This window comes from Procambarus clarkii, chromosome 12 (assembly GCF_040958095.1).
Source record: "Procambarus clarkii isolate CNS0578487 chromosome 12, FALCON_Pclarkii_2.0, whole genome shotgun sequence".
NCBI lineage: Eukaryota > Metazoa > Arthropoda > Malacostraca > Decapoda > Cambaridae > Procambarus > Procambarus clarkii.
This window is the reverse complement of record NC_091161.1, coordinates 14,075,186-14,099,362: the sequence shown is the minus strand read 5'-3', so window position 1 is coordinate 14,099,362 and position 24,177 is coordinate 14,075,186. Positions and strand designations below refer to the sequence as shown.

Sequence of the window (24,177 nt, the reverse complement as noted above, 5' to 3'; positions counted from 1 at the left end):
GCAGGACCACCCTCGAGCTAAACCCTGACTTGAATCTGACAGCCTCCGAGCATGGGAGTCTGAACCAGGAGGGAACGAGAAGACCAGAGCCATGCCCACAGGGTAGCAAGGAAGAGGAGGTGCAGACTAATTCCAGGTGGTCACCAAAACCCTCAACTCTAGGTCCCTACACACCATAGGAGCCAACTCCGGGGGTTATACAGATGATCAATATGCTGTGAACACCTAACCCGAGCAAACCTAGCCTGCAATATGGCAGTTGCATGAAAAGCTATAAACTCAATACTGAATCAGTAAGGGCAGAAACCCAGAGAGAACAAACCTCACAGGGCTCCAGTTCATAGGTGTTATTGACCTAGTAGGAAACATAATGGAGGCAGAAAGAATAATTATCTTCAGGTAACAAGACGAAGAATGCCCTTCAAACTTGCAATCGTTGAGGGCGAGCTTGACAGACCAATCCATAATGGACTACACTGGAGACTTATGAGGGATTTACCATGGACTAAAGGTAGCTAATCAAGCAGAAACCCTAGGCACTGAGGCCAATCACTAGAAGAACAGTCACCAAAAGCAGCTACTGTATAACAACCAATGTATAAACAAGTACCAGTACATAAACCCCAACACACCCCAGCACAACAAAAAGAGTTCCCCCAGTCAAGGGCCCAAACAGAAGAGTCTAAGACCCGTGAATAGCCCTTGGTGAGGCTTTCTATTCCGCTGGTCTGGCATCATGGGGCAAACTCTTTAACACACCAGAAAAGATAACTGTCAGTGCTGGGATAATGCTATGGAGCGCCCTGGGAAAAAAGTTCTGGGGCTAGATTCACGAAGCAGTTATGCAAGCACTTACGAACCTGTACATCTTTTCTCAATCTTTGGCGGCTTTGTTTACAATTATTAAACAGTTAAGGAGCTTCGAAGCACCAGGAGGATGTTTATAACAATAACAACAGTTGATTGGCAAGTTTTCATTCTTGTAAACTGTTTAATAAATGTAACCAAAGCCATAAAAAATTGAGGAAAAATGTATACGTTTGTAAGTACTGTACTTGCGTAACTGCTTTGTGAATCTGGCCCCTGAGTACATGCAGCCCAAAGTGTTACAAAAGCCAAAAAACAAGATGGAGAACTTTCTTGTGAATGATGGACTGAAGCACTACTGGTAAAACCTTCCACTAGAACATCAGGAACAAAACTGACCATGGGAGTCAGTGCAGGCTGCGCCAGTTTTCCTGGTGGTAGCAATCAGTTCCAACAAATTTTCAAGCTAGCTTGAGTGAATCCCTTGGTCCATGTGAAATGTTTAGCGGTCTTCAAGGCTTTATTTTCTGTGAACCCTCCAGTCGTCTATAAGGCTTTGCTGACTTTCTGTATACTTCCCAATATGGTGGCGGATTGTCACTCGTTCGCTGCAACTCTGAGGGGTTGGCTTGGTTCTGGCTCTGGTCTGTAGTAGACCAAACATGACTAATTTGACCTTTTAGCATGGAACAATCTCAGCAAGCTAGCATCAGGAACCCCCCCCCCCAGGGCTTCACCAGAAAATAAAAACAAAATCATGGCCATGAAAAGTTCATGTTCATACAAACATTTATTATACCAAAAGCAAGACGTATACGTACATGTACTGTACAGCAGTTTGAAAATACGCAGCATTAAAACCACACACACACACAAGGATTACCCAAAAACAAGAGGATTACGGAACAGTGATACTCTTTAGTGCTTGCTATACTACAAATGATCAAAAACAATACTATATAAGTATGATATAATGATTAGTCATCTCACTCTTGGAGCACTTATATACCCGAAGGATTAATTGTTAGACATTCTTAACAAATAATTAGCTATTTCCTTTGACTACGTATTACTTAATGTAGCATATTTACAAGTTCTTCTTATAGTTGACAAATTAGTGGTATTGTTTTTATTTACAATGTTCAGGGAAAATGTAATTATGAAAGGGAAAACTTTGACTTTAATTTTGTGTTTATTAGGATTGCCATTGTTTAATATTATCAAAATATGTTTACATTGAATCATATGGTCATTAAACTAAAATAAAACTGTATGTGCATTCCAACATGCCAAATATTGAGACAAAATGGTCAACGTACATATTTTTTAGGATAATGACCAAATGCGTTGTCGTTTTTTCAGAACACTGACCAAATACATTGTCGTTTTTTCAGAACACTGACCAAATACATCGTTTTTTTTCAGAACACTGACCAAATATGTGGCTGTTAGCATTGATAGTTAGAAAACAACATCGTTTTCTGGATAAAATATGAGCAAATAAATGAGTAAATAAAGTAAATAAAGATTCCTGAAAATGTAATTTTAACTCGGTGAATTTACAACAGTGAGAATGGATAAATATTAGATTAATAAAGTAGAGGATGTTACACTATCAACTGGAAATTTAATCACTATATTTTCAACACAAATCATTCCTCAACATGTGTCCTCTAAATAAAACTACCTTGAATGAAAAATTACTGAAGAGCACATAGGTTCCTATTTACAGGTGGAACAGGTGGAATGCATTAAGCAGTGATGTGGTGGAGGCTGACTCCATACACAGTTTGAAATGTAGATATGATAGAGCCCAGTAGGCTCAGGAATCTGTACACCAGTTGATTGACAGTTGAGAGGCGGGACCAAAGAGCCAAAGCTCAACCCCCGCAAGCACAATTAGGTGAGTACAGCTTTCTTGGCTTCAAAACTACTATTTAAATAAACTATATAATTCACACAGTCACAGCATACTGAACATGTTATCCATTAAATATAGTATTTGGTCAAGTTTTAAGGGCTTCAGTTGCTTACTGTACAGTTAAGCATCAACAGAACAGAACCTCTGGTAGACCAGACAAACGTCATCAATAATGGCGGTACACCGCGTCCATTGCACAAAGGAGCCACGACATGCTTGGCCGACCTGCCTTATGTGTACAACTCAAATTTCACATACTGCATTTGTAATCAATTTTTTGCATCTTTAGTAATAAAAAAAAAAAGGAAATTAATGTTTTTACTATACCGTACAGTATTTAAACTTGTAGTAAAAGTTATTATACATTACAGTTTATACTCTATTACGTGACCAGTGACCTAGTGCTACACACTCTAGGTGCGAGCCAGTTATGAGGCCTTACCTCATTGCTGTTACCTCTAACATTCCATTCCTTCCCCCCGTCCCGTCCCAAATCCTTATCCTGATCCCTTCCAAGTGCTATAAGAGTCTACTGGCTTGGCACTTTCCCCTGATAGTTCCCTTCACTTCTCAACAAATTCCTATAATTTTCTTTGGATATTTCATAGGTTGTGAGTAGTTGGGCTAAACCAGGTAATAGATAGCGTTTGCCCGAAACGCTACGCGTACTAGTGGCTGTACAAGAACGTAAGAACTCCTGTATATATATAAATAAATAAAAAGATGAGGGCAAACTTCCACCAGGTTGGGGAATATATTTGTGTATATATAATAAGGTATGGCAAGTACAGTAGATTCATTTATTAGTGGAGTGGATAGAAAAATGTCTTAGAAACTTTGCCTGTGTCTTTGATAGCTCCATGTTAGTAAGTTCTAAAGCAAACAATTTTAACCCTTTTGCTGCTAAAGGCAATAGTTGTTGACCCATGAAAATAAGACGGGGTAACCTCAGTTCAGGTGAATAGAAAATAGTTTACAAATCATGAAATTTTCCACCGGATGCTCAGACATTTATAATAGCATCTGAACCTGGGTAAATGCTTCCATCTATTGGCAATAAAATTAAATGTATCCCCAGTATAGAAAATATTCAAGTCAGACCATTTATACCTGGAGCATACCTGGAGAGGGTTCTGGGAGTTCTTCTACTCCCCAAGCCCGACCTGAGGTCAGGCTCGACTTGTGATAACTTTGTCCAACAAGCGGTTGCTTGGAGCGGCCCGCAGGCCCATACAAAGCTACCAAGAAAACAGCATTTGAGTAATAGCCAGTTTGGAGCATGAAACCTCATGTGTCTACAATTAATTCAATCCTTTGAAGGGATAAGTTTACCACTGGACATAATTATTAACACTTGACTGTTCTGGGTTTTGTCTTCTCGGTTCAACCTGGAGAAGGGACTTGAGAAGACTCCAGGATCGGCATCATATTTTATAACGATGTTTGCTTTTGATCAAGATTACAAGGGGTGCATAACAGTTGGGATTGCAAAGGTCCATTCAGGTTTTAGAGAAAGATGATGTATGTAATAATATTAATTTATTTACACTACATCTACATAGATTAAAACACAAGGGGGTTTATGCTACTACATGCAGGTGTCAAGGCTAGATCGTAACATTATGTTGGTGAATATGACTGTACAGTATTACAATGTGAATGGCTATAATGAATTAACTGCCACTTATTAAATGCTGTCTCGTTGACACTACACTAACCGCCGAGGTGGGAAAATGGGATCACCAACACTGGTGTTCATGAATCAATGACTAGTCTACCATGCACACCTTATGATGAGTCAAGTACCTTTCCATTCCTGAAAAGATATGTAAATACAGAATATGGACATGCTTAGATACCACTTTGATAACTAAATATGTATGTAGTTTCACCTTCAACCTTCTCATGTGATATTAGGGGAAAAATAAGTCACCTGGGCAACAGGTAAGAGTATTTTCCAGCTCTCACAATCTACGAAGGAAGCCCTCGACTACCGGAGCAGTGGCCCATGACCAGAGGATGTTTGTCTCCTCACACAATCCACATAATAAGGATTAGAGTACAAACCAGTATAGTACCAGTTAGGTGCAGCTTTGACTCTAATGAACACTGCGAGTGAGTGCTGGGTGGGTTGGAGGGGAAAATTATCAGGGGAAAGTGCCAAGCCATTACAAATATATAGCACTGGGAAGGGGTCAGAATACGGATTTGGGATGGGACGGGGGGGAAAGGAATGGTGTCCAACCACTTGGGGATTAAATGCCGACCTGCATGAAGCGAGACCGTCACTCTACTATCCATTGCAAGTGGTTGGGCACTTGGGCTAGACGATGTGTGGGGTGGGTGCTGGGTGGGAGTGAATACTGGGTGTGTGGGTGGGAGTGGGATTGGGTGCTGGGTGTGTGAGGTGGCAATGAGTGAGTGGTGTGTGGGTGTGAATGAGTGCTGGATGTGTGGATAGAGTGTGAGTGCTGAATGTGTGGGTGGGAGTGTATAATGGGTGTATAGGGTGGGAATTGTATCACACACAAAAGATCTCTGGTTCAATTCCCACAGACGGACACAGGCACTTGAACAACATTTCCTTTCACCTGATGCCTATGTTCACCCACCAGTTAGACAACTGTTGTTGGTAGTAACCCAAGCAAGAGAAGCAGTTGGCCAAGGCCGTAGGGGTTACCTTGAAATCCTAATAGGAACCCCTGTCCCCGATTATAGAAAACCAGGCCACGGAGAAAGTGAGTCACGAGACTGGGAAAGGTCCGAGTCTTCAACATTGGGCCGCCCACACAATAAAAGCCACATTATTTTACTGTAACTGATCTGTTCCATTTTTAGTAGTGTATAGTTTAAGTACAAGCACAGTAAATTATTTAATTTTAAAGATAAGTGTTTAGTATTATTTAGTACTAAATGCAAATGTTTAGTATTTTTGTTGACAAAAATATAGTTGGCAAGTACTGATGATGCCAATCTGGACCAGATTGCATACAAACATTTGATCTGAACATTGAAGTTTTGTTCCAGTAGCAAAATATTTTTGAATATTTAACCCTCAGAATGCGGTTATCATAAAAATTGTCACCCGACTTGCATAAAAAAATAAATAAAATAAAATGCCACATTGATTGTGGAGGAGACGACTATAAATGTTCCACTTGGATGATATTTATGCTCATTGTCTCACTTATTAGTTTACACAATGTAGTGTTTGTGTTGAATAAGAAAGTTTATGAACAAATAATTGACAAAAACAGTGATCCAATACTGTACTGTACCAAGCCTACAATATACTGTATAAGCCTATACGGTGTTAATGCTCCTCGGACCGTTCAGAAGAAGTGTCATACAAACCCCATTTTTTTGTCACGATTGTGTCTAGGAACACCGTCCAGGCTCCGGGTCAAACACTGTTGATAACGACAAAATCACCATCTGACAAAAACTGTAGACCCCTGGTACGCGACACCCTCATCACAGAGTAAGCAATTACAAAACAATAGCAGAATGTCTCATCGATCATGGTTAAAACTATTACATCCATTTAGATGTACTGTACTATTGTAACCATATTTGCAACACTGGTATCAAAACCAGGAAATAATCATGAAAATTGGCAAAATAGCGATGACCACAAAGCCTACAATGTTAATAAATGACAACGACTACAATATGAGGGTTAAGGTTTCCATTACATTACTTTTGCTTAGACTGTATTATACAGTATGATACTGTATATGTAGAAAATGTCTTCAGATATTTTTCTCATGGTAATTCCTTAAAATGCTAGAGTTCAAGGCAACTCCAAAAATAAAATTCTTGTAGTATTATGCTTTTCATATTAATAAGGTACTATATTAAAGCACTAAGCAAAGACACCATCCACAAAGGACAAAACCCACAGAAGAAAAAAATTCTTTGTTGGAAATAAGATACGCTGTTGGCACATTACGCGAATGAGCAATTTTCTTGAGCTCTAATAATGGTAGGATTAGATGAAGGATATCAGGAATCATGAAAAATATATCGCGCAGTACCTGCAATAAAGAATATCACAAATTATATCCCAACATAGTCAACGGCTCAAAGCAATGCCATAATCATAGGCTTAAAAAAGAAATAATACTGAATAAGCCGAATCCAAAGGCCACATACTGTAATTTGTTCCTATGCAGCAGTAATAAAACATGCGGCTAGACTGAATGTGATCCATGCCTCACTGTTAATGTACAACTCATGAATTACAGTACAGATCAAACAGAACTCTGTCCACCAGAAGTTTGGCTACAACGGTACGATTCTGTTTTGGTCGTACGATCGTTGAGAATAATTGCAACATGAAGTAATGCTAGACTTCCAGTGAAGTAAGAATACCTATTTACTGGACAGAAAATGGTAAATTCAATAAAATATTTTCTGGAGGGGCCAAATGGTGGCCCCCTGTAGCTAGCCACACTGAGATACATGGATGGTGAAATACTAAAGAAACTGTTCATGACTTTTGAGGCCAAAATTGCAATATGTAGCAGTTGTATGGTGTCCATATCTCGGGAAGCACATCACTAAACTAGAAAAGGTGCAAAGACATGCAACTAAATGGCTACCGGAACTGAAAAACGAAAGCTACTAAGAGAGGCTAGTGGCGTTAAATATACCAATGCTAGAAGATAGAAGAGTAAGAGGTGATATGATCACCTGCGTACAAAACAGTAACAGGAATTAACAAAACTGACAAAGAACAATTTTTGAAAACTGCAATTTCGGGAACTAGAAGACATAGGTTCAAACTAAGGAAACAAAGATGCTGAAAAAACATTAGAAAGTTCACATTTGCAAACAGAGTGCTAGACAGTTGGAGCAAAGTAAGTGATAAGGTGATGGAGCCCAAAACAGCCAGTAGTTTTAAGGCATTATATTACAAAGAGTGCTGGGATGATGGGACACCACGAGCGTAGCCATCATCCTGTAACTGTACTTGGGTAATTACATGAGTCACATCAGCCCTAGGGGTCCTTAATAGCCTACCAGAGACAAGAGCCAGAACCTGGTTGCTTCACAGCAGTACAGGGGAACAGGGGATTCTTAACATCACCCTCACTGAGCCTGACTGCTTCACAGCAGTACAGGGAGCAGGGGATTCTTAACATCACCCTCACTGAGACTGACTGCTTCACAGCAGTACAGGGAGCAGGGGATTCTTAACATCACCCTCACTGAGCCTGACTGCCTCACAGCAGTACAGGGGAACAGGGGATTCTTAACATCACCCTCACTGAGCCTGACTGCTTCACAGCAGTACAGGGAGCAGGGGATTCTTAACATCACCCTCACTGAGACTGACTGCTTCACAGCAGTACAGGGAGCAGGGGATTCTTAACATCACCCTCACTGAGACTGACTGCTTCACAGCAGTACAGGGAGCAGGGGATTCTTAACATCACCCTCACTGAGCCTGACTGCTTCACAGCAGTACAGGGAGCAGGGGATTCTTAACATCACCCTCACTGAGCCTGACTGCTTCACAGCAGTACAGGGAGCAGGGGATTCTTAACATCACCCTCACTGAGACTGACTGCTTCACAGCAGTACAGAGAGCAGGGGATTCTTAACATCACCCTCACTGAGACTGACTGCTTCACAGCAGTACAGGGAGCAGGGGATTCTTAACATCACCCTCACTGAACCTGGCTGTCTTTTTTACAGCCAGGTTAACAGCCAACTTTGCAATGGCCAAAGCTGCAAACTTTGCGACTTTGGCCACTGTATTTGTTAACATGCCATATGCTGATATTCGGGCACGGGTTTTAGAGGTCGGACAGGGTCTTGGCGATTCGTTATTTGATCAATGTTCCTGGTCCCAATTGGGCTTGTGTTACCCTGGGGTATTGCGGCCCAGGATCTCATCTTCGCCCTTGTGGTTGCCATGTCTTCTCCTTCGTAGTAAGTCCCACCTTTTCTTTCTTCTGTGTTGTTAGATAGCTTTAGGAAGCCACTGAGAGGCTCCTCCAGCAACCAGGATTGAATTTAATGCAATGCCTCTTTCTGACCTTCCTTCTACCAGGTATGTTAGTTCATAGTCTTTCAGCTCCAGACTGACTCATTACTGGCTCAGAAGTGTGAGCTCCTGGATGTCATTGGTTGGTAGCTTTGCATATTAGGAAGTTCGAGCTATGCTTCAAGTGAACCATTTGGATTTGAGCGAATCTTCTGCGGAGTCTGTTGGCTGTCTCGGTACTTCATTTTTGTGAATTATGCAAATGTCTGTATTGCTTTGCTTACTTCCTGGATTCTTTCTCAGCGTGGGGTGATCATAACAATCCCCAGCTCTGTGTACCTCTGTGAGGAGGCCAAGTTCTGGCTCTGGTCTTTGTTATGCCAACAGGCTCCTATGACTGATGTGACTCAGTAATGGAAATTTATCGTGACCAAACCACACACCAGAAGATGAAGAAATGACGACATTTCATTCCGTTTGGACCATTATCAAGATAATGCTTTTAGATGTGAAGATAATGGTCCAGGACGGACCAAAACGTCGTCGTTTCGCATTCTTCTGGGGTGTGGTTTGGTCATCATATCTTTAGCCACGTTACTGTGACTCACTGTCTGCAAAGGAAATCTATCTCAGTGCGCTATCTTCAGGGAACCACCTAAGGGTTCCTCCTGAAAAGCAAATACTGTACTTCATTGAACTTAAAAACTTGTTGAGAAAAGATATATCACCTAAGAAATAAATACTTACTAGGAATAAATGATCCTTACCTGATGAAGCATTCCATTTCCTTGGACAACATTGTTGACAAACTGGTCAAAACCAGAAGTCATGATGTGAATTATGGCGATGTCGGTAATGATTAAGGCTCGTCTTGCTGTCACCCCTATGTTCCTGACAATAACAAAATTAACTCGTTGGTAAAATGTGTCTACAGTATATACAGTAAATTTATTTTATGTTCAACATGTTAGAGCAATCATTATTATTGTGAGTAATATTAAAAAATGAGACTTGAATTTGGAAAAAAAAAGCCAGAGTTGAATATAATGATACGCCAAATACTGGGTGAGCCCCAGTGGCTCCCAGAAGAGCTGCTGATAGAGTGCCGAAGTACTAGGTGCCATCAGTTGTGGAGTTCTTTCGGGCAAACCGGGGACCATGAGCCAGAACCTGGCCCTCCTCTAGAGGGGCACAGGGGGCAGTGGCATGTATGACAAAATTTCTATGATTTTATTTGTTTGTCACCACCAAGGAAGGCATCCAGAAAGTCAGCGAGACAAAACAGCCCACTGCTGGTTAAAAATGAGACCACAGCCTCCAAAATGCCATAAAAATTCCCCCAACAATGTAAACAAACAATTGAAAATTAAGGAAACTAGAGCAAGTTCTTTCTCCCCACCTCCCTTCCTTGTTTGGGGTGAGGAGGGAGGCAGCTGGGTCAGCTGACTGCTCCACCCTCAGTTCTATGTTGATGGAAACACCCTCGACTCCCTGGGAAATGGAGGGTGTCAGGGAGCCACCGGGACTCATCCAGAAAGAGGCATTTCATTACATTCAATGCTGGTTTTCTGAGGGGAAGCCTTTTGTGGCTCCCTGAAGATAACTAGCCATGGAGAAGGAAAGAAAGGGCACTCACCAGGGAGGCGGGAGCACCGCAGGTATAACAATGAAGATGAAACCATCAGCCACGACACACAACCCAAGGCCACACAAGGCTGACGATGACTGGGAACATTAACGAGATACCTGGCTGCCAGGATCCTATTCAACTGCCAAAACCCTCAACCACGAATATTGGCTCACGATATATTTGCAAAAACAGCTGAGAGAGAGTGGCATACTTACGAATATCATGGGCATGTGGGTAGTGTAGGATGGCTAGAATTGATAACATTGCAGATGACCTGCAAAACACAAGCCATGGAAAAGGGAACTAGGAAAACTGGACCAACTCAAACGAGTCCACTGAAGCAGCGACAGCGACACGAAGTTTGTGGCAAAGAGCCACCATCAGATATCTCACAAGATGCACCCTTGGCTGAACCAACTAACATTAACAACCAACAGACCACTCCAGAAGCCAACCGACTCATTCTTCACCAGAAAAGAGGGAGCCAGCTGTAAACACACAAACCGCCCTCACCCGAGGCCAAAACAACAAAAACCCTGGCGCAGAAGGAGAACACGATGCTCACCCAAGTGATAACTGGACGTAAAAGAAATAAAAAACAAAACCTTAAAAAAAACTGAACTGCTGGGGATGCCATCATACAAGAGGGCAAATGGTTGAAAGGAACACAGTCCAAAGACCAAGCTGGCCCAGACTGGAGGTGAAACACCGCACATGGAAAGCTTTTTAGTAAATTTATAGAATAGTTTTTTTTTTTTATTTGTCCACTATCCCTGTCTCATAGTTTCTTTCTGCCTCTCTCTTCACTGCCATGTAGTTGTTTCTTGTTTCTTTGTATTGCTGGTACATTTGAGGGTTGGACCTCTTCCTATACTGAACCCATTTTTGTTCTCTGGCCTTCTCATAACTTCTGTTGAACCAATCCTATTTTCAAGTTCTGCATCTCTGTTTTGGAATAAATATTTTGGTGCCATCATCATACTGTATATCTCAGAAAACTTGGCGTACATCTCATTTACTTCCTTACCTAAAAATGTCTTTCCAATCAAATTTATTAAAGAACTTGCCAAGTTCTTCATAGTATCCTCTTCTGAAATCAAGTTTTTCAACTGCTTCATTTGACCCATTCTGTTCTAGATTATAACACTTTGCATATTTTTGCTTCCAAAACGACATGGTCACTCATACCCAAGGAAGGAAGGTATCAAATATATCTTATTCTTCCCTTATCCCTTATTCTCATGGTCTGCTTAACATGTTGATACATGAATGTTTCCAGGATGAGGTTTACAAATTCATCCGTCATGTCCGTGGCTTGAAGAGACTGTAAAATTTGTGGCCTGAGGAGTTTATAGGGTCTATGGCCTGAAGAGACTATAGGGACCCCATCCCTCCGCTATTTCCCGGTATTGGGCAGCCGGGGCGCATCCGATCCCACGATCGTCGTCGCCCCTAAATCAACACAACAACAAATCTGCCAGTCCAAAAGTCCTCTGTTCTTGCTTTGTAGGCCTTCAAGTCTATTGATTTCAAGTTCAAGTCATCAATTATCAACAATTGTGAATTATCTCTATCTGCTCTTACTATAATCTCTGATGATCATTATAAGGCCTCCCTGTTTGTCATCTGGCTCTTTCTCCTTGTGTTGCTTGTTCTGGCAGAGGTGATGACGTGGTCGAGTTTACACTTAGCTGAAGGAGCTGAAGCTCAACCCCCGCAAACACAACTAGGCGAGTACTTACTAACGCAAAACAAATTTCCTTACTATCTACAACACCTTGATTGCTGCAGCAAAACATCATGTTAATAAAAATAGAAAAATACAGTATAGATAATATGATATTTAACAAGTATATTATTAGCCAAGCATCTCTGATGTTTGAAGGCATAGAATGGCTGTTGTATAGACATTTTCCCATATGTTTTGGAAAGTTTGTCTTAAGTTTTTGAGTTATTACTCTGATATTGTTATTTGTATAATTTGTTGTATTTAGTTTTTAAGTTTCAAGTATTTTATAATATTTGGATTAAACAATAAAATTTCTAGTCATAAACGAACCTTATTAAAATGTGCTGCAATAATGATCACCTTCAGTTGTTTTATGTATATTTTTTCAAATATTATTATGTGATAATATAATTTGTAAATTATAATGTCACACTTGAGTCAGTTTAAACATTTTCATACACTGTACAATCGTCTGCATTTTATCAGTTTGGCTGTTAACATGGCTGCATTCTGATGAGTTGGCAACTTAAGCAATCGTCACAGACACAAATATTTACTAGACTCACTGAACAATTTACATTGAACACAAACCTTCTAGCCCATGTTGGAATTCAACAGAGCGAGGTTTGTTAGAGTGCGGGTCCACTGCAACTGGCAATTGTGTTCCCAAACGTCTTCTAATCTTAAAATATAATCAATATTCTTCATTTTTAATTTTCAATCATTGTTTGCTGCAACTATCACAAAGTATAAACTACAGTTTGCCTGTCTTTATGATTTATCATGAGTCTAATTTAAAGTGAGCTTGTCTATTGTTGACCAGACCACACACTAGAAGGTGAAGGGACGACGACGTTTTGGTCCGTCCTGGACCATTCTCAATCGACTTGAGAATGGTCCAGGACGGACCGAAACGCCGTCGTCCCTTCACCTTCTAGTGTGTGGTCTGGTCAACATACTTCAGCCACGTTATTGTGACTCATCGCCTGCATATGTGTTTGTCTAAGCATACCAACTTTGACAAATCCACGAAATCCATCGAGGCCGATGCTTAAATTCAATTTTGGATGCTGCTGTTGACAGTGTAATGACAGGTTGGTAGTCATTTACTTAGAGCATAATTAAGTAAAGCACATTAATGCTTTGCATATTTTAAAACTACCAGACATACAGAATGCATTAAGATTTAGAATTTGTACCCGAGTGTATTTACATCAATATACTGTATTCCTAAAAAACTCACAAATGATCACTTATGTTAACTTACTTGAAATTGAAATAAGTTTATTGAGGTAAAATACACACAAAGGGATGAGGTAGCTCCAGCTATTCTCACCCCGTTCAGTACATCGTGTTAATACATACATAGACACAAATCACAAGCAATAAACGTATTACTGAACATTTTGAGAGATAAACATATACATTTCTTCCTTTACACAAGTATTAACTTACTTGTCTATTAAATACACTACTGTGATGGTGGATGCCAACTCTGTGAAAGAAAAGAAAAGCTGATGGTTCCATTGGCTGTAGAAGTCGTCATTCCAATAATTAAAATAAGACCACCACGAGTAGTAATGAGGATAGACGCTGGCTCCCAGAAGAACCACCATGGACCATCGTACCTGTAAAAACATACAAATATGAGCTGCTGATTTTGAGGTTTGTTTAATAAGCATAATGACAAACAGATTTAGAGCTAATGATTTTTTTTCTGAGTATGCTGTTCTCCTGCTGCCAGAGGTACAGTATTATTAGTACATAATAAAAATGTGTGACTTTAGTGTGGTAGGATGATATTGTACTGGCAACACGGGGCACAAATAGTTTCCCTGTAGGGGCAAATCCATCTGAAGGAGATTGACTTATAAAGATCTGACTCATAAACAACTTTTCGATTTTTTATTTCAACATCGTAACCACGTCGGCAACACCTTGTACTGGTTGTGGGGCAAGTGTGGCTCTCTCTTTTTTTTTTTTTTTGGGGAGTAAAGATGAAGGAGAGGCTTAAGTGAAGGGAAGGGTAGAAATGGGAAATACAGTGAGAGGTATGAAAGCAGGCGAGCTGTCCGCCTTGCTGACACCATGTGTGGGTGTTGGCACTCAAGGTCAAGTACTACCACCATGGACTGTGTTATCATAACGTTATCATAACACCCACCCACCTGCAGCTTCTAAAAAGAGTCACACAACAGGACTAGAGTATACAGAAACAGTAAACTGTGTTGAGATACACACCTTTCCGTCAATATAAATTCTCACTATTCTCTTAATAGTTTCATATAAGAGTATGACTGCTAGCGCTGTAACAATCCAGATCTTGAGAGTATTGGAAGTGATGTTAAAGTATACATGTTTATACCCTGCTGGTCCTCTCTCATATACTCCTGAAAGATATCAAATGATATAATGTAAGCTATTATAAAAAAACAGGGTTGAATGTAATGAAACACCAATTTCTAGGCGAGCCCCACCCCTGAAATTGAAATAGAAATAAGTTTATTGAGGTAAAATTCACACAAAGGGATGAGGAAGCTCAAGCTATTCTCACCCCGTTCAGTACAACATGTTCATACATATATATAGACACATCCCAAACAATAAACATATTACTGAACATTCTGAGTGATAAACATATAGCTTTCTTTCTTTATACATGTAGTATGTTACCAGACGTACACACAAATACTTTTATGACAAGGCATATAGACAATTTGCAAGAGACATTCAGACAATTCAACAAAAGGTTACAATCTTGGCGCAATATTCTTATATCTCTCCAAAATATCATCAATTTTGCCATTGTGACACATCCAGGTTATTTGTTCAGGAACAGTCCTTATCTCAGTGTTTCTATATACAGTACATTAATTAACATACAATCAAATCAAGATCAACATACAATCAAATCAAGAACATAATGGGTGAGTTCAATCAATCAACATACAATCAAATCAAGAACATAATGGGTGAGTTGTTCATACACTGAGAGACACCCAGAAAGTCAGCAAAACAAAACAAACCACTGATGGCTTTAAAAGAAAGCACAGCCTCCAGAAATGGCAATAGAACTCTCCCAACAATGTACACAAACGAATCCCAATGATGCAAAGACCCCTCTGGAGGCCAACTGACCCAGTCTCCAATAGAAAAGAAGGATCCGGCAGCAAACGAAGAAACTGCCCAAAAAGTGTGAAGGGCCAAAGATCTGGAGCCGGAGGAGAGCATGAGGCCGAACCCACGTTGCCGGGTGTTATGTAAACACTGTGATTCCATGTGTTTTGTGATCTTTACCTCTTAGCACTCTTTCAAAGATTTTTATGATGTGCGTTGTTAAAGCTATAGATCGATAAATTTTTGTATCAGCTTTTCTACCTCTTATGTGAAGCGGTAAGATCTCTGCTGTTTTAAGTACAGTATGTTGGTATTTAACCTCTGTTCCAAAAATATGTATAGGATCTGTGATAGTGCTTCTTAGCAATTCTTGATGAATACAGAATTCCAGGAGTCTGGGCCTGGTGCAGAGTACATGCGCATTCTGTCTATGGCTACTTCAAAGTCCAGTGGGTTAGGGTAACAGCTGATATATGGTTCGATGGAGGTGTCACATTCATAGTGAACTAGTTTGGATCATTGATCTGCAATGCAAGCATCTCACAAAACATATCCTGACCCCTTGTTAATTGAGCACATGGCAAAGTAAAGGGTATGCAGCAACAGAGAAAATACTAGATATCCATCATGTTACACAATGGCACGTCCCTCAACAATGCTTGGGAAGACTGCAGCCAGAATGTACAAGTGGCCACCCTTACCATAAGGGCTCACAGAGAAGTACACCCCATGCATCACCCAGGACAAAGCCTCGCAAGAGGTGCCTCAAAAAGTAGGGTATCAGAACCACCTCAGAGAAGTGGCTCTGGCGCTCCCTGGCCTCATACAACTGAAGTGAACAGTAAATTTGAGCACATGAATAGTGAGGCAATAAAAATGTGGCAATAAAAATGAGGCAATAAAAATGTGCATTTGCACATGATGCAAAAGGAACAAATATAGCAGCACTGGATTCTGTTCAAAAGAAAATCAACCCTTATTTGGAAAGAAGACTGAGCCCAGTACAGCTGAACAGAATGACACAAAGCTAGTGAATGGCTGGGTTGGCAGCTGCAAGTGACTGGATTTACCATCGGTGGTGTGTGTAATACAAATTAGCGCTTAGACCAAGTTAATGATTGTTTATAAAATTCACATCAGCATTGCAAATATGATTCATGCAGTTATTCATTTTGGTATGTTCTTTGGTTGTTGGAGTTTACTCTTGGTAACTGTGGTAATCTTATATCCTCATACTCCCTTTCCTTCCAGAAATTGGACCAGATTCTGGTAGTGGTCACTGATAGGCATTCGTGAATCGAAGGAGCCTGGGGCCAGATTCACGAAAGCACTTACGCAAGCACTTACGAATCTGTCCATCTTTCCTCAATCTTTGGCGGCTTTGTTTACAATTATTAAACAGTTAATGAGCTCCGAAGCACCAGGAGGCTGTTTATAACAATAACAACAGTTGATTGGGAAGTTTTCAAGCTTGTAAACTGTTTAATAAATGAAACCAAAGCCGTCAAAGATTGAGGAAAGATGTACACGTTCGTAACGGCTTGCGTAAGTGCTTTCGTGAATCTGGCCCCCTGGTGTGGCACTGAGGTTCTGAAAGGTATAAGTGTGTGTGTGTTGCTCGGGGAGATACCGAGGGATCACCCACCCCGAAAACATTGGAAAAATAAGTTCTGTATTGTACTTGTATTCTTATTGTTTACATTTAGATATCTTTCATATTATAATAGTATACAGTACAGTACTTGAGGATTTTTTAACATTTTTGGGAAGTTTAATTTTATCAAAGAAATATAGGCATAATTTTTTGGCTTATAATACCAGAATGATTTTGAGGGGCCTGACAGCTAAGTGGACAGCACTTCGGATTCGTCGTCCTGAGGTTCTGTGTTTGATCCCTGGTGGAGGCAGAAACAAAGGGGCAGAGTTTCTTTCACCCTGATGCCTCTGTTACCCAGCAGTAAATAGGTACCTGTGAGTTAGTGCTACAGGCTGCTTCCTGGAGGTGTGTAACAAAAAGGAGGCCTGGTCGAGGAACGGGCCGCGGGGACGCTAAGCCCCGAAATCATCTCAAGATAACCTCAAGATATGATTCACTCAAGAATTAGGAACAGAGACAATTAAACATTTAATTTTGAGACTGTTATCTTACCTTTAAATATTGTGTCCCAGCACGAGCATGAACACATCTCTCGGTCAACTTTGTAATTGAACTTATCCCAGAGGTGAGAGATTATTCCAAAGTGCAAGAAAGGCAGCATAATTATGACCAAAAATCCAGCTACAGCTCCTACAGCTGTAGACTTGGAGAGCCACGATCTTGGCGGATCTGGACTGTGTACGTGCTGTGGTAGCAGCTCCATCTGTTGCAAATATATAATCATTTACAAGAAAATATATTTTATGAAAACTGTAAATGTACTGAATGTCTAAATTTTTTTGCTGAACAGCAAAATGCTGGAGAATTAAATTTGAAAATATTTTTAGTGAAATATGTAATCACAGTATAAACATAGAAAATGTTGCATAATAGTGTATAGCCTATGTGATGGGGAATATTGTAGAACTTTTAAATGAGTGGCTTCAATACAAATAAATAATTATTACATAACAAAGAAATGACAGGAGGAAGGGGGGGGGGGGAAACAGTTGTCACAGGTCTGGAATCCTCCCTGCTTCTCCGTCAGGTCATTGTGACTTATTTGATTTTAGGCATGGTTGAACCGAACTCGTCCCTTTGGTCTGTGTCTTGGTTGTTTCCGGTCCCAAAGTGTGACTTGGTGGAATAGGCCCAATAGGCCCTCTGCAGTTCTTATTCCTACTACTGTCTCCTCTACTACACTTTGCTCCTTACCTCTCTCTAGCCTGTTTATTGCCTGCATCTACTTCCTCATCACAATCGACCTGAGAATGGTCCAGGACAGACCGAAACGTCGTCGTCCCTTCACCTTCTAGTGTGTGGTCTGGTCAACATACTTTAGCCACGTTATTGTGACTCCTCGCCTGCACTTGGTGGACCTCATGTTCTTCCTCGATCTTTCGGGTTTGATCAGCTTTATTCCCTGTCCGACTTTTTGCACAACCACCTTGCCTAGGTTTATCTTATTTTACAAACTGGGTCTTGGATGGTGTTCCTTGACCTCAAGGATACTTACTGGCATGTCCCTTCACATCCAAGGCTTAGGGACATTAGGTTCTGTTGTGGGTCCTCAGGTTTACCACTTTCAGCTTCTGCCCTTCGGTTTGAATCTGGCTTTCTATATCTTTTCGTCTATGAGTCACAGCCTGGTTGATCAGGTATCCTTTGAAGGCGTTTGTTAAGTTATCTTTTAAACACTGCAAGAGGTCAACCAGTTATGCCCCTTATGTGTAGGAATGTGTGTTGAAAAGTCTTGGGCCTTTGATACTGATCAAGTTCTCTCTCTAAGCATGCCTATTGCACCTCTGATTTTCAATGGGGCTATTTTGCACATCCTGCCATGCCTTCTGGTCTCATGTGATGCTATTACTGTGTGTGCAGATTTGGAACCAGTTCTTTTAGTACTTTCCAAGCACGAATTATTATGCATCTCTCCTGCCTGCTCTCTAGGATACATATTTAACATTTTTAAGCCCTAATTACCCAACAAACATCAGCAATTTGAACAATCACAAATTCCAGTCCCAGACTCTGGAACTTGCTGCTCCCTTACTGATATCCTTGAACATGTTAAATATCAAGTCTCTGCACATACTCTCAGGTGTTCTCTATATCTATAAAACTCTGAACTGCAATGCCAATCCTGACCTTAAGCGCTCCCTAGATGGCTGTAATAGATCTTACGGTCACCACACGAGTAACAAATATCTCTTTGATATTCCTAGATTGAAACCCAACCAAAGCAGAAAGGCAATGCAAATCTGGGCTAGCAAATCGTGGAATGACCTCCCAAACGTAATTAAAAGTTGTACGTCTCCCAGCTAGTTTAAAAGAGACTAAGAAATATTTACTTAATATCAGGTAATTATTATCTTATAATCAATACATGTAACTAATTTCACTCACTATTTTCCTTGTAATAAGTTATTTTTGTGTTAATCTTATCTTCAATTTTTATTTACTAAGTATTATGTACTTTCTACATTTATTGTCATCTAATTTTTTGCATTTCTTTGTTAAAGTGTTTACTCACGTCCTTAATGTTCCTTGTTTCGTTTTAGTGTTGGCCTCATTCACCTTCAGTTAATATATTAATCTATGTTCCGTTAGATTCCAAAGAAAACGTTATGAGTAAGAGTCCGGTTGCTATTCTAAACTACACCTTGTATTTCCATTTTGTTATTAATGTAAATAAACTACTGTACTATACACTACTGTAAACTTCTGATTTGGAGTCGGCTACATCTACTGACTCTAAATTGTAATAGTCTATGCATGTTATCCTTAATTATCACCTTTTTTGCATTTTTTGTTATTTTCCATGAACATTTTCCTTTAGTTTTAAATGTTTTACCCCCTCACACTGTTAGTTAAATTTGTTGTCTATTTATTTTATGTTTTGCCCAGAATGCTTTGCATAATAGTGGCTTCATTAGTATGTGTATCTCCTGTTCCTATAATTGTACATTTCTCTTATGTTTTCTGTACACACATTCTTGTGAATAAAGTTTATTATTACAGGTATATTATTATTATTATTATTTTAAGCCGTTCCAATAATTTATATTTTTACCGAGTGGATTTTATCACTCTCTCCAGGTCAGCAATTTCTCCAGCTTTGAATGGGGCTGTTAGTGGGCAACAATATTCCACCTTAGAAAGAACTACTGTCTTAAAGTATTATCACTGGTATAGCATCTCTTGTATGAAAGGTTCTTGTTATCCAATCTTTAAATTTGCTTGCAGTTGTGACAAGTACTATCTTGTGTTCTTTAAAAGTAAGGTCTACCAACATGATAACACCTTAATCTTTTACAATGCCTTTTCTTAATAATAATAATAATAATAATAATAATAATTTATTTACAAGAATGTACAATGGGTTTGTGAGGTTACTTAATATTTGTATTTTTACATTCTTGCAAAGCCACTAACACACATAGCGTTTCGGGCAGGTCCTTAATCGAACATATCGGGCAATATGAAAAGGTACATTGTAGCAAGGTTTTATATCAACATATAACTACAATATAAATTGACAGAGGAGATTACACTGGTAAAGATATATGTCTTAAGTATTAATATTGGGGAAGTGGGTAGTATAAGAAACAGCGAGAGTTTGAACCGCAAGGTTTGAAGCCCTGTTCTTTCAACAGTGTGGTTTTGACTGCATTTTACATGTGGTTTCTGTTTTGACATTTTTGTTTCTTTTATAAGTGGAACTTATCCTCATTAAGCATCATGTTATTTTCTGACACATTAACAAATTTGATGAACATCCTACTGGAGTGGGCTTTCCCCATTTTGCACCTGCAAGATAACGTAAGCTTTTAAGGGTTGATAGATGTTCATCTTCTTGTTTGAGGAGCTGTTCACGTGAGACAGTTAAGCAAGTCCCAGCTGTGTCTGGGTACAAGTGACAGGATGAACAACCCAGCGGGTTTTCTTCCTATTGGGGAGTGTTGTACATGCTGCTATGGCGGTGTGTCCACTCACAAGATGAGTGGTGCTGCCCAATACTGTCACTATGGCGGTGTGTCCACTCACAGGATGAGTGGCGCTGCCCAATACTGTCACTATGGCGGTGTGTTCACTCACAGGATGAGTGGCGCTGCCCAATACTGTCACTATGGCGGTGTGTCCACTCACAGGATGAGTGGCGCTGCCCAATACTGTCACTATGGCGGTGTGTCCACTCACAGGATGAGTGGCGCTGCCCAATACTGTCACTATGGCGGTGTGTTCACTCACAGGATGAGTGGCGCTGCCCAATACTGTCACTATGGCGGTGTGTCCACTCACAGGATGAGTGGCGCTGCCCAATACTGTCACTATGGCGGTGTGTCCACTCACAGGATGAGTGGCGCTGCCCAATACTGTCACTATGGCGGTGTGTCCACTCACAGGATGAGTGACGCTGCCCAATACTGTCACTATGGCGGTGTGTCCACTCACAGGATGAGTGGCGCTGCCCAATACTGTCACTATGGCGGTGTGTCCACTCACAGGATGAGTGACGCTGCCCAATACTGTCACTATGGCGGTGTGTCCACTCACAGGATGAGTGGCGCTGCCCAATACTGTCACTATGGCGGTGTGTCCACTCACAAGATGAGTGGCGCTGCCCAATAAACTCGCCCCACGGGGCAAAATTTAAAAAAAACCTACTGGAAGTTTGCTGTGTTCTCTAAATTGTCTACTCTCATGAAGATTCTAGTGTCACCTGGAAATAACGAAACAATACAATACAGTACTATAGTTTGTATCCTTGACAATGTCTGATATTAAGATGAGGAAAAGTAATAGAGTGAACACAGTATTTTGGGAGACTGATCTTTTCATGGTGGATGATTCAGATTTTATTTAATCGACTATGACACTGTGGGTTCTGTTCGTTAGGAAGTTAAAGATCCATCTCCTTAACTAGCCAGTAATTTCTTTTGTGTGCAATAACACCATGGTCACATTTGTTGAAGTCTTTTGCAAAATCTGTGTACAGTAGATTATAATAATAAAAATAATAATAATTCATTGTGTCCGGGGACAGGCAGCCAGAGTGTAATTCATACACGTTGCGCTTATATCGAGGTCCGTCCCCCCTCTCAAGGATGAATTACTGACCCAGCACAGAATACAACCCCACAACAAGCTAATTGCCCGAAACGCATTGCGTAATAGTGGCTTTAGGCATTGTATGTACTAGCTCTATCTATATATCAATCCATTAATGTAACATCACTTGTATGTATATACCTTACCTGAATAAACATCTGAATCTGAATCTGAATTAACTCCTGAGTACCTACTCACTGCTAGGTGAACAGTGGCATTAGGTGATAGGACATGTGCCCAACCATTTCTGTCCCGCCCGGGATTCTCAATTATGAGTTGAGAATGAATCTGCCTGTAATACTGGAACTTAACATTTAATGAAAAAAATCGAGCACTCACCCTTTATGTGTACAGTATACAACAGAGATGACGGGTTGATTGGAGTGATGGCACTTGACATCCACACCTGCTGTGTTGACGTCCACACCTGCTGGCTTCAGGTTCACACCTGCTTTGTTGAGGTCCACACCTGCTGGGCTGGAGGTCCACACCTGCTGGACTGGAGGTCCACACCTGCTGGGCTGGAGGTCCACACCTGCTGGGCTGGAGGTCCACACCTGCTGGCTTCAGGTTCACACCTGCTTTGTTGAGGTCCACACCTGCTGGGCTGGAGGTCCACACCTGCTGGGCTGGAGGTCCACACCTACTGGGCTGGAGGTCCACACCTGCTGGACTGGAGGTCCACACCTGCTGGACTGGAGGTCCACACCTGCTGGGCTGGAGCTCCACACCTGCTGGCCTAACGAGTTCCACACCTGGTGACGTGCAGACGTGCAGGGGGCGAGCATCAAGCCTCCAGGGGACCTGAGCCAGCCACTTGCTACACAACAAGGCTAAACTTCCTTAACATTTCCTTCACATACACTACGCACAAGGCCACAAGGTGGGTATGAGGCGCATAATAAACGGACCTAAGCTCATTTTAAGCTCCCAAACTGGCTATAACTGAAGCCTTGCGTGCTAAAACATTGCTGTAAATTTTTTAAGATTCCAAATAGATCAAATCATCAGGATAAGGGCTTGTTCCTTTGACAAGCCGCCGGCTTCCTGCTGCTTATGTTGTTGTTGTAAGGTTAGGGGCAGCTACAGCACGGAGGTGCGCACCCGGACGATTTCAGGGAGCTATGATATTTACCTGAATTTACCTGAAAGCCACTAACTCTGGTGGCCTCGAGGAGGACAGCTAGCCGGCGGCTTGTCGAAGGTCCGCTGTATATGCTTTGATGATCTTTTCCAGTTGTACTTTAAAAGTTTATACTTGAAATTTACTTCTGCTGTTCAATCCAATATGTAATTGTCATTTTTTCCCCTATTTCAGTTCATTTCATGCTTTTGATCTCAATTAGTTTTTAAGTTATAATTTTTAAGTGTTTTCCCCCCCACATTTTGCCCGAAACGTGCCTTTAATATTAGTGGTTTTAGGCACATTGACTCTAACTAGAAATATCTAGATTCTCTCATTCTGACTATCTTGCTTTATCTAGAAATCCAACAATTTGTTTGTAACTCATTTTATATGTATGTACTTTTACCAGAATTACCTTTATTATTATTATTATTATTATTATTATTATTATTATTATTATTATTATTATTCAGATATGCTTTGAACCGAGAATTATATGCACCTGGCAGCATCAAACCTTCACTAGACAGTATGACATTGTAATTGTCAGAATTAGGCTGGGATATCGATATCTATGGCAGGTGGCTGTAAGGAATTTTTTTTATTTTTGCAGGGATATTCCTGCGCGGGCCCTAAGCCTCTGGCTGGGCCACTGGGCGGGCCCTAAGCCTCTGGCTGGCCCACTGGGCGGGCCCTAATCCTCTGGCTGGCCCACTGGGCGGGCCCTAAGCCTCTGGCTGGCCCACTGTGCGGGCCCTAAGCCTCTGGCTGGCCCACTGTGCGGGCCCTAAGCCTCTGGCTGGCCCACTGTGCGGGTCCTAAGCCTCTGGCTGGCCCACTGTGCGGGCCCTAAGCCTCTGGCTGGCCCACTGTGCGGGCCCTAAGCCTCTGGCTGGCCCACTGGGCGGGCCCTAAGCCTCTGGCTGGCCCACTGTGCGGGCCCTAAGCCTCTGGCTGGCCCACTGTGCGGGCCCTAAGCCTCTGGCTGGACCACTGTGCGGGCCCTAAGCCTCTGGCTGGCCCACTGGGCGGGCCCTAAGCCTCTGGCTGGCCCACTGGGCGGGCCCTAAGCCTCTGGCTGGCCCACTGTGCGGGCCCTAAGCC

At 41.2% G+C, this 24,177-nt stretch overlaps 1 protein-coding gene across 1 annotated transcript; it reads right to left on the bottom strand.

Moving 5' to 3' along the window:
* Window positions 1–1,573: 1,573 nt before the first annotated feature.
* LOC123772880 (uncharacterized) lies at window positions 1,574–23,056 on the bottom strand. The gene is made up of 7 exons (XM_069323311.1): window positions 22,677–23,056; window positions 22,287–22,634; window positions 17,349–17,559; window positions 14,324–14,472; window positions 13,538–13,710; window positions 9,491–9,614; window positions 1,574–6,765 (listed from the first exon to the last, which is right to left on the bottom strand). Exons 3-7 carry the CDS (start codon window positions 17,557–17,559, stop codon window positions 6,586–6,588), a joined length of 837 nt encoding a protein of 278 aa, XP_069179412.1. The 5' UTR covers window positions 22,287–22,634; window positions 22,677–23,056; the 3' UTR covers window positions 1,574–6,585.
* Window positions 23,057–24,177: the final 1,121 nt, after the last annotated feature.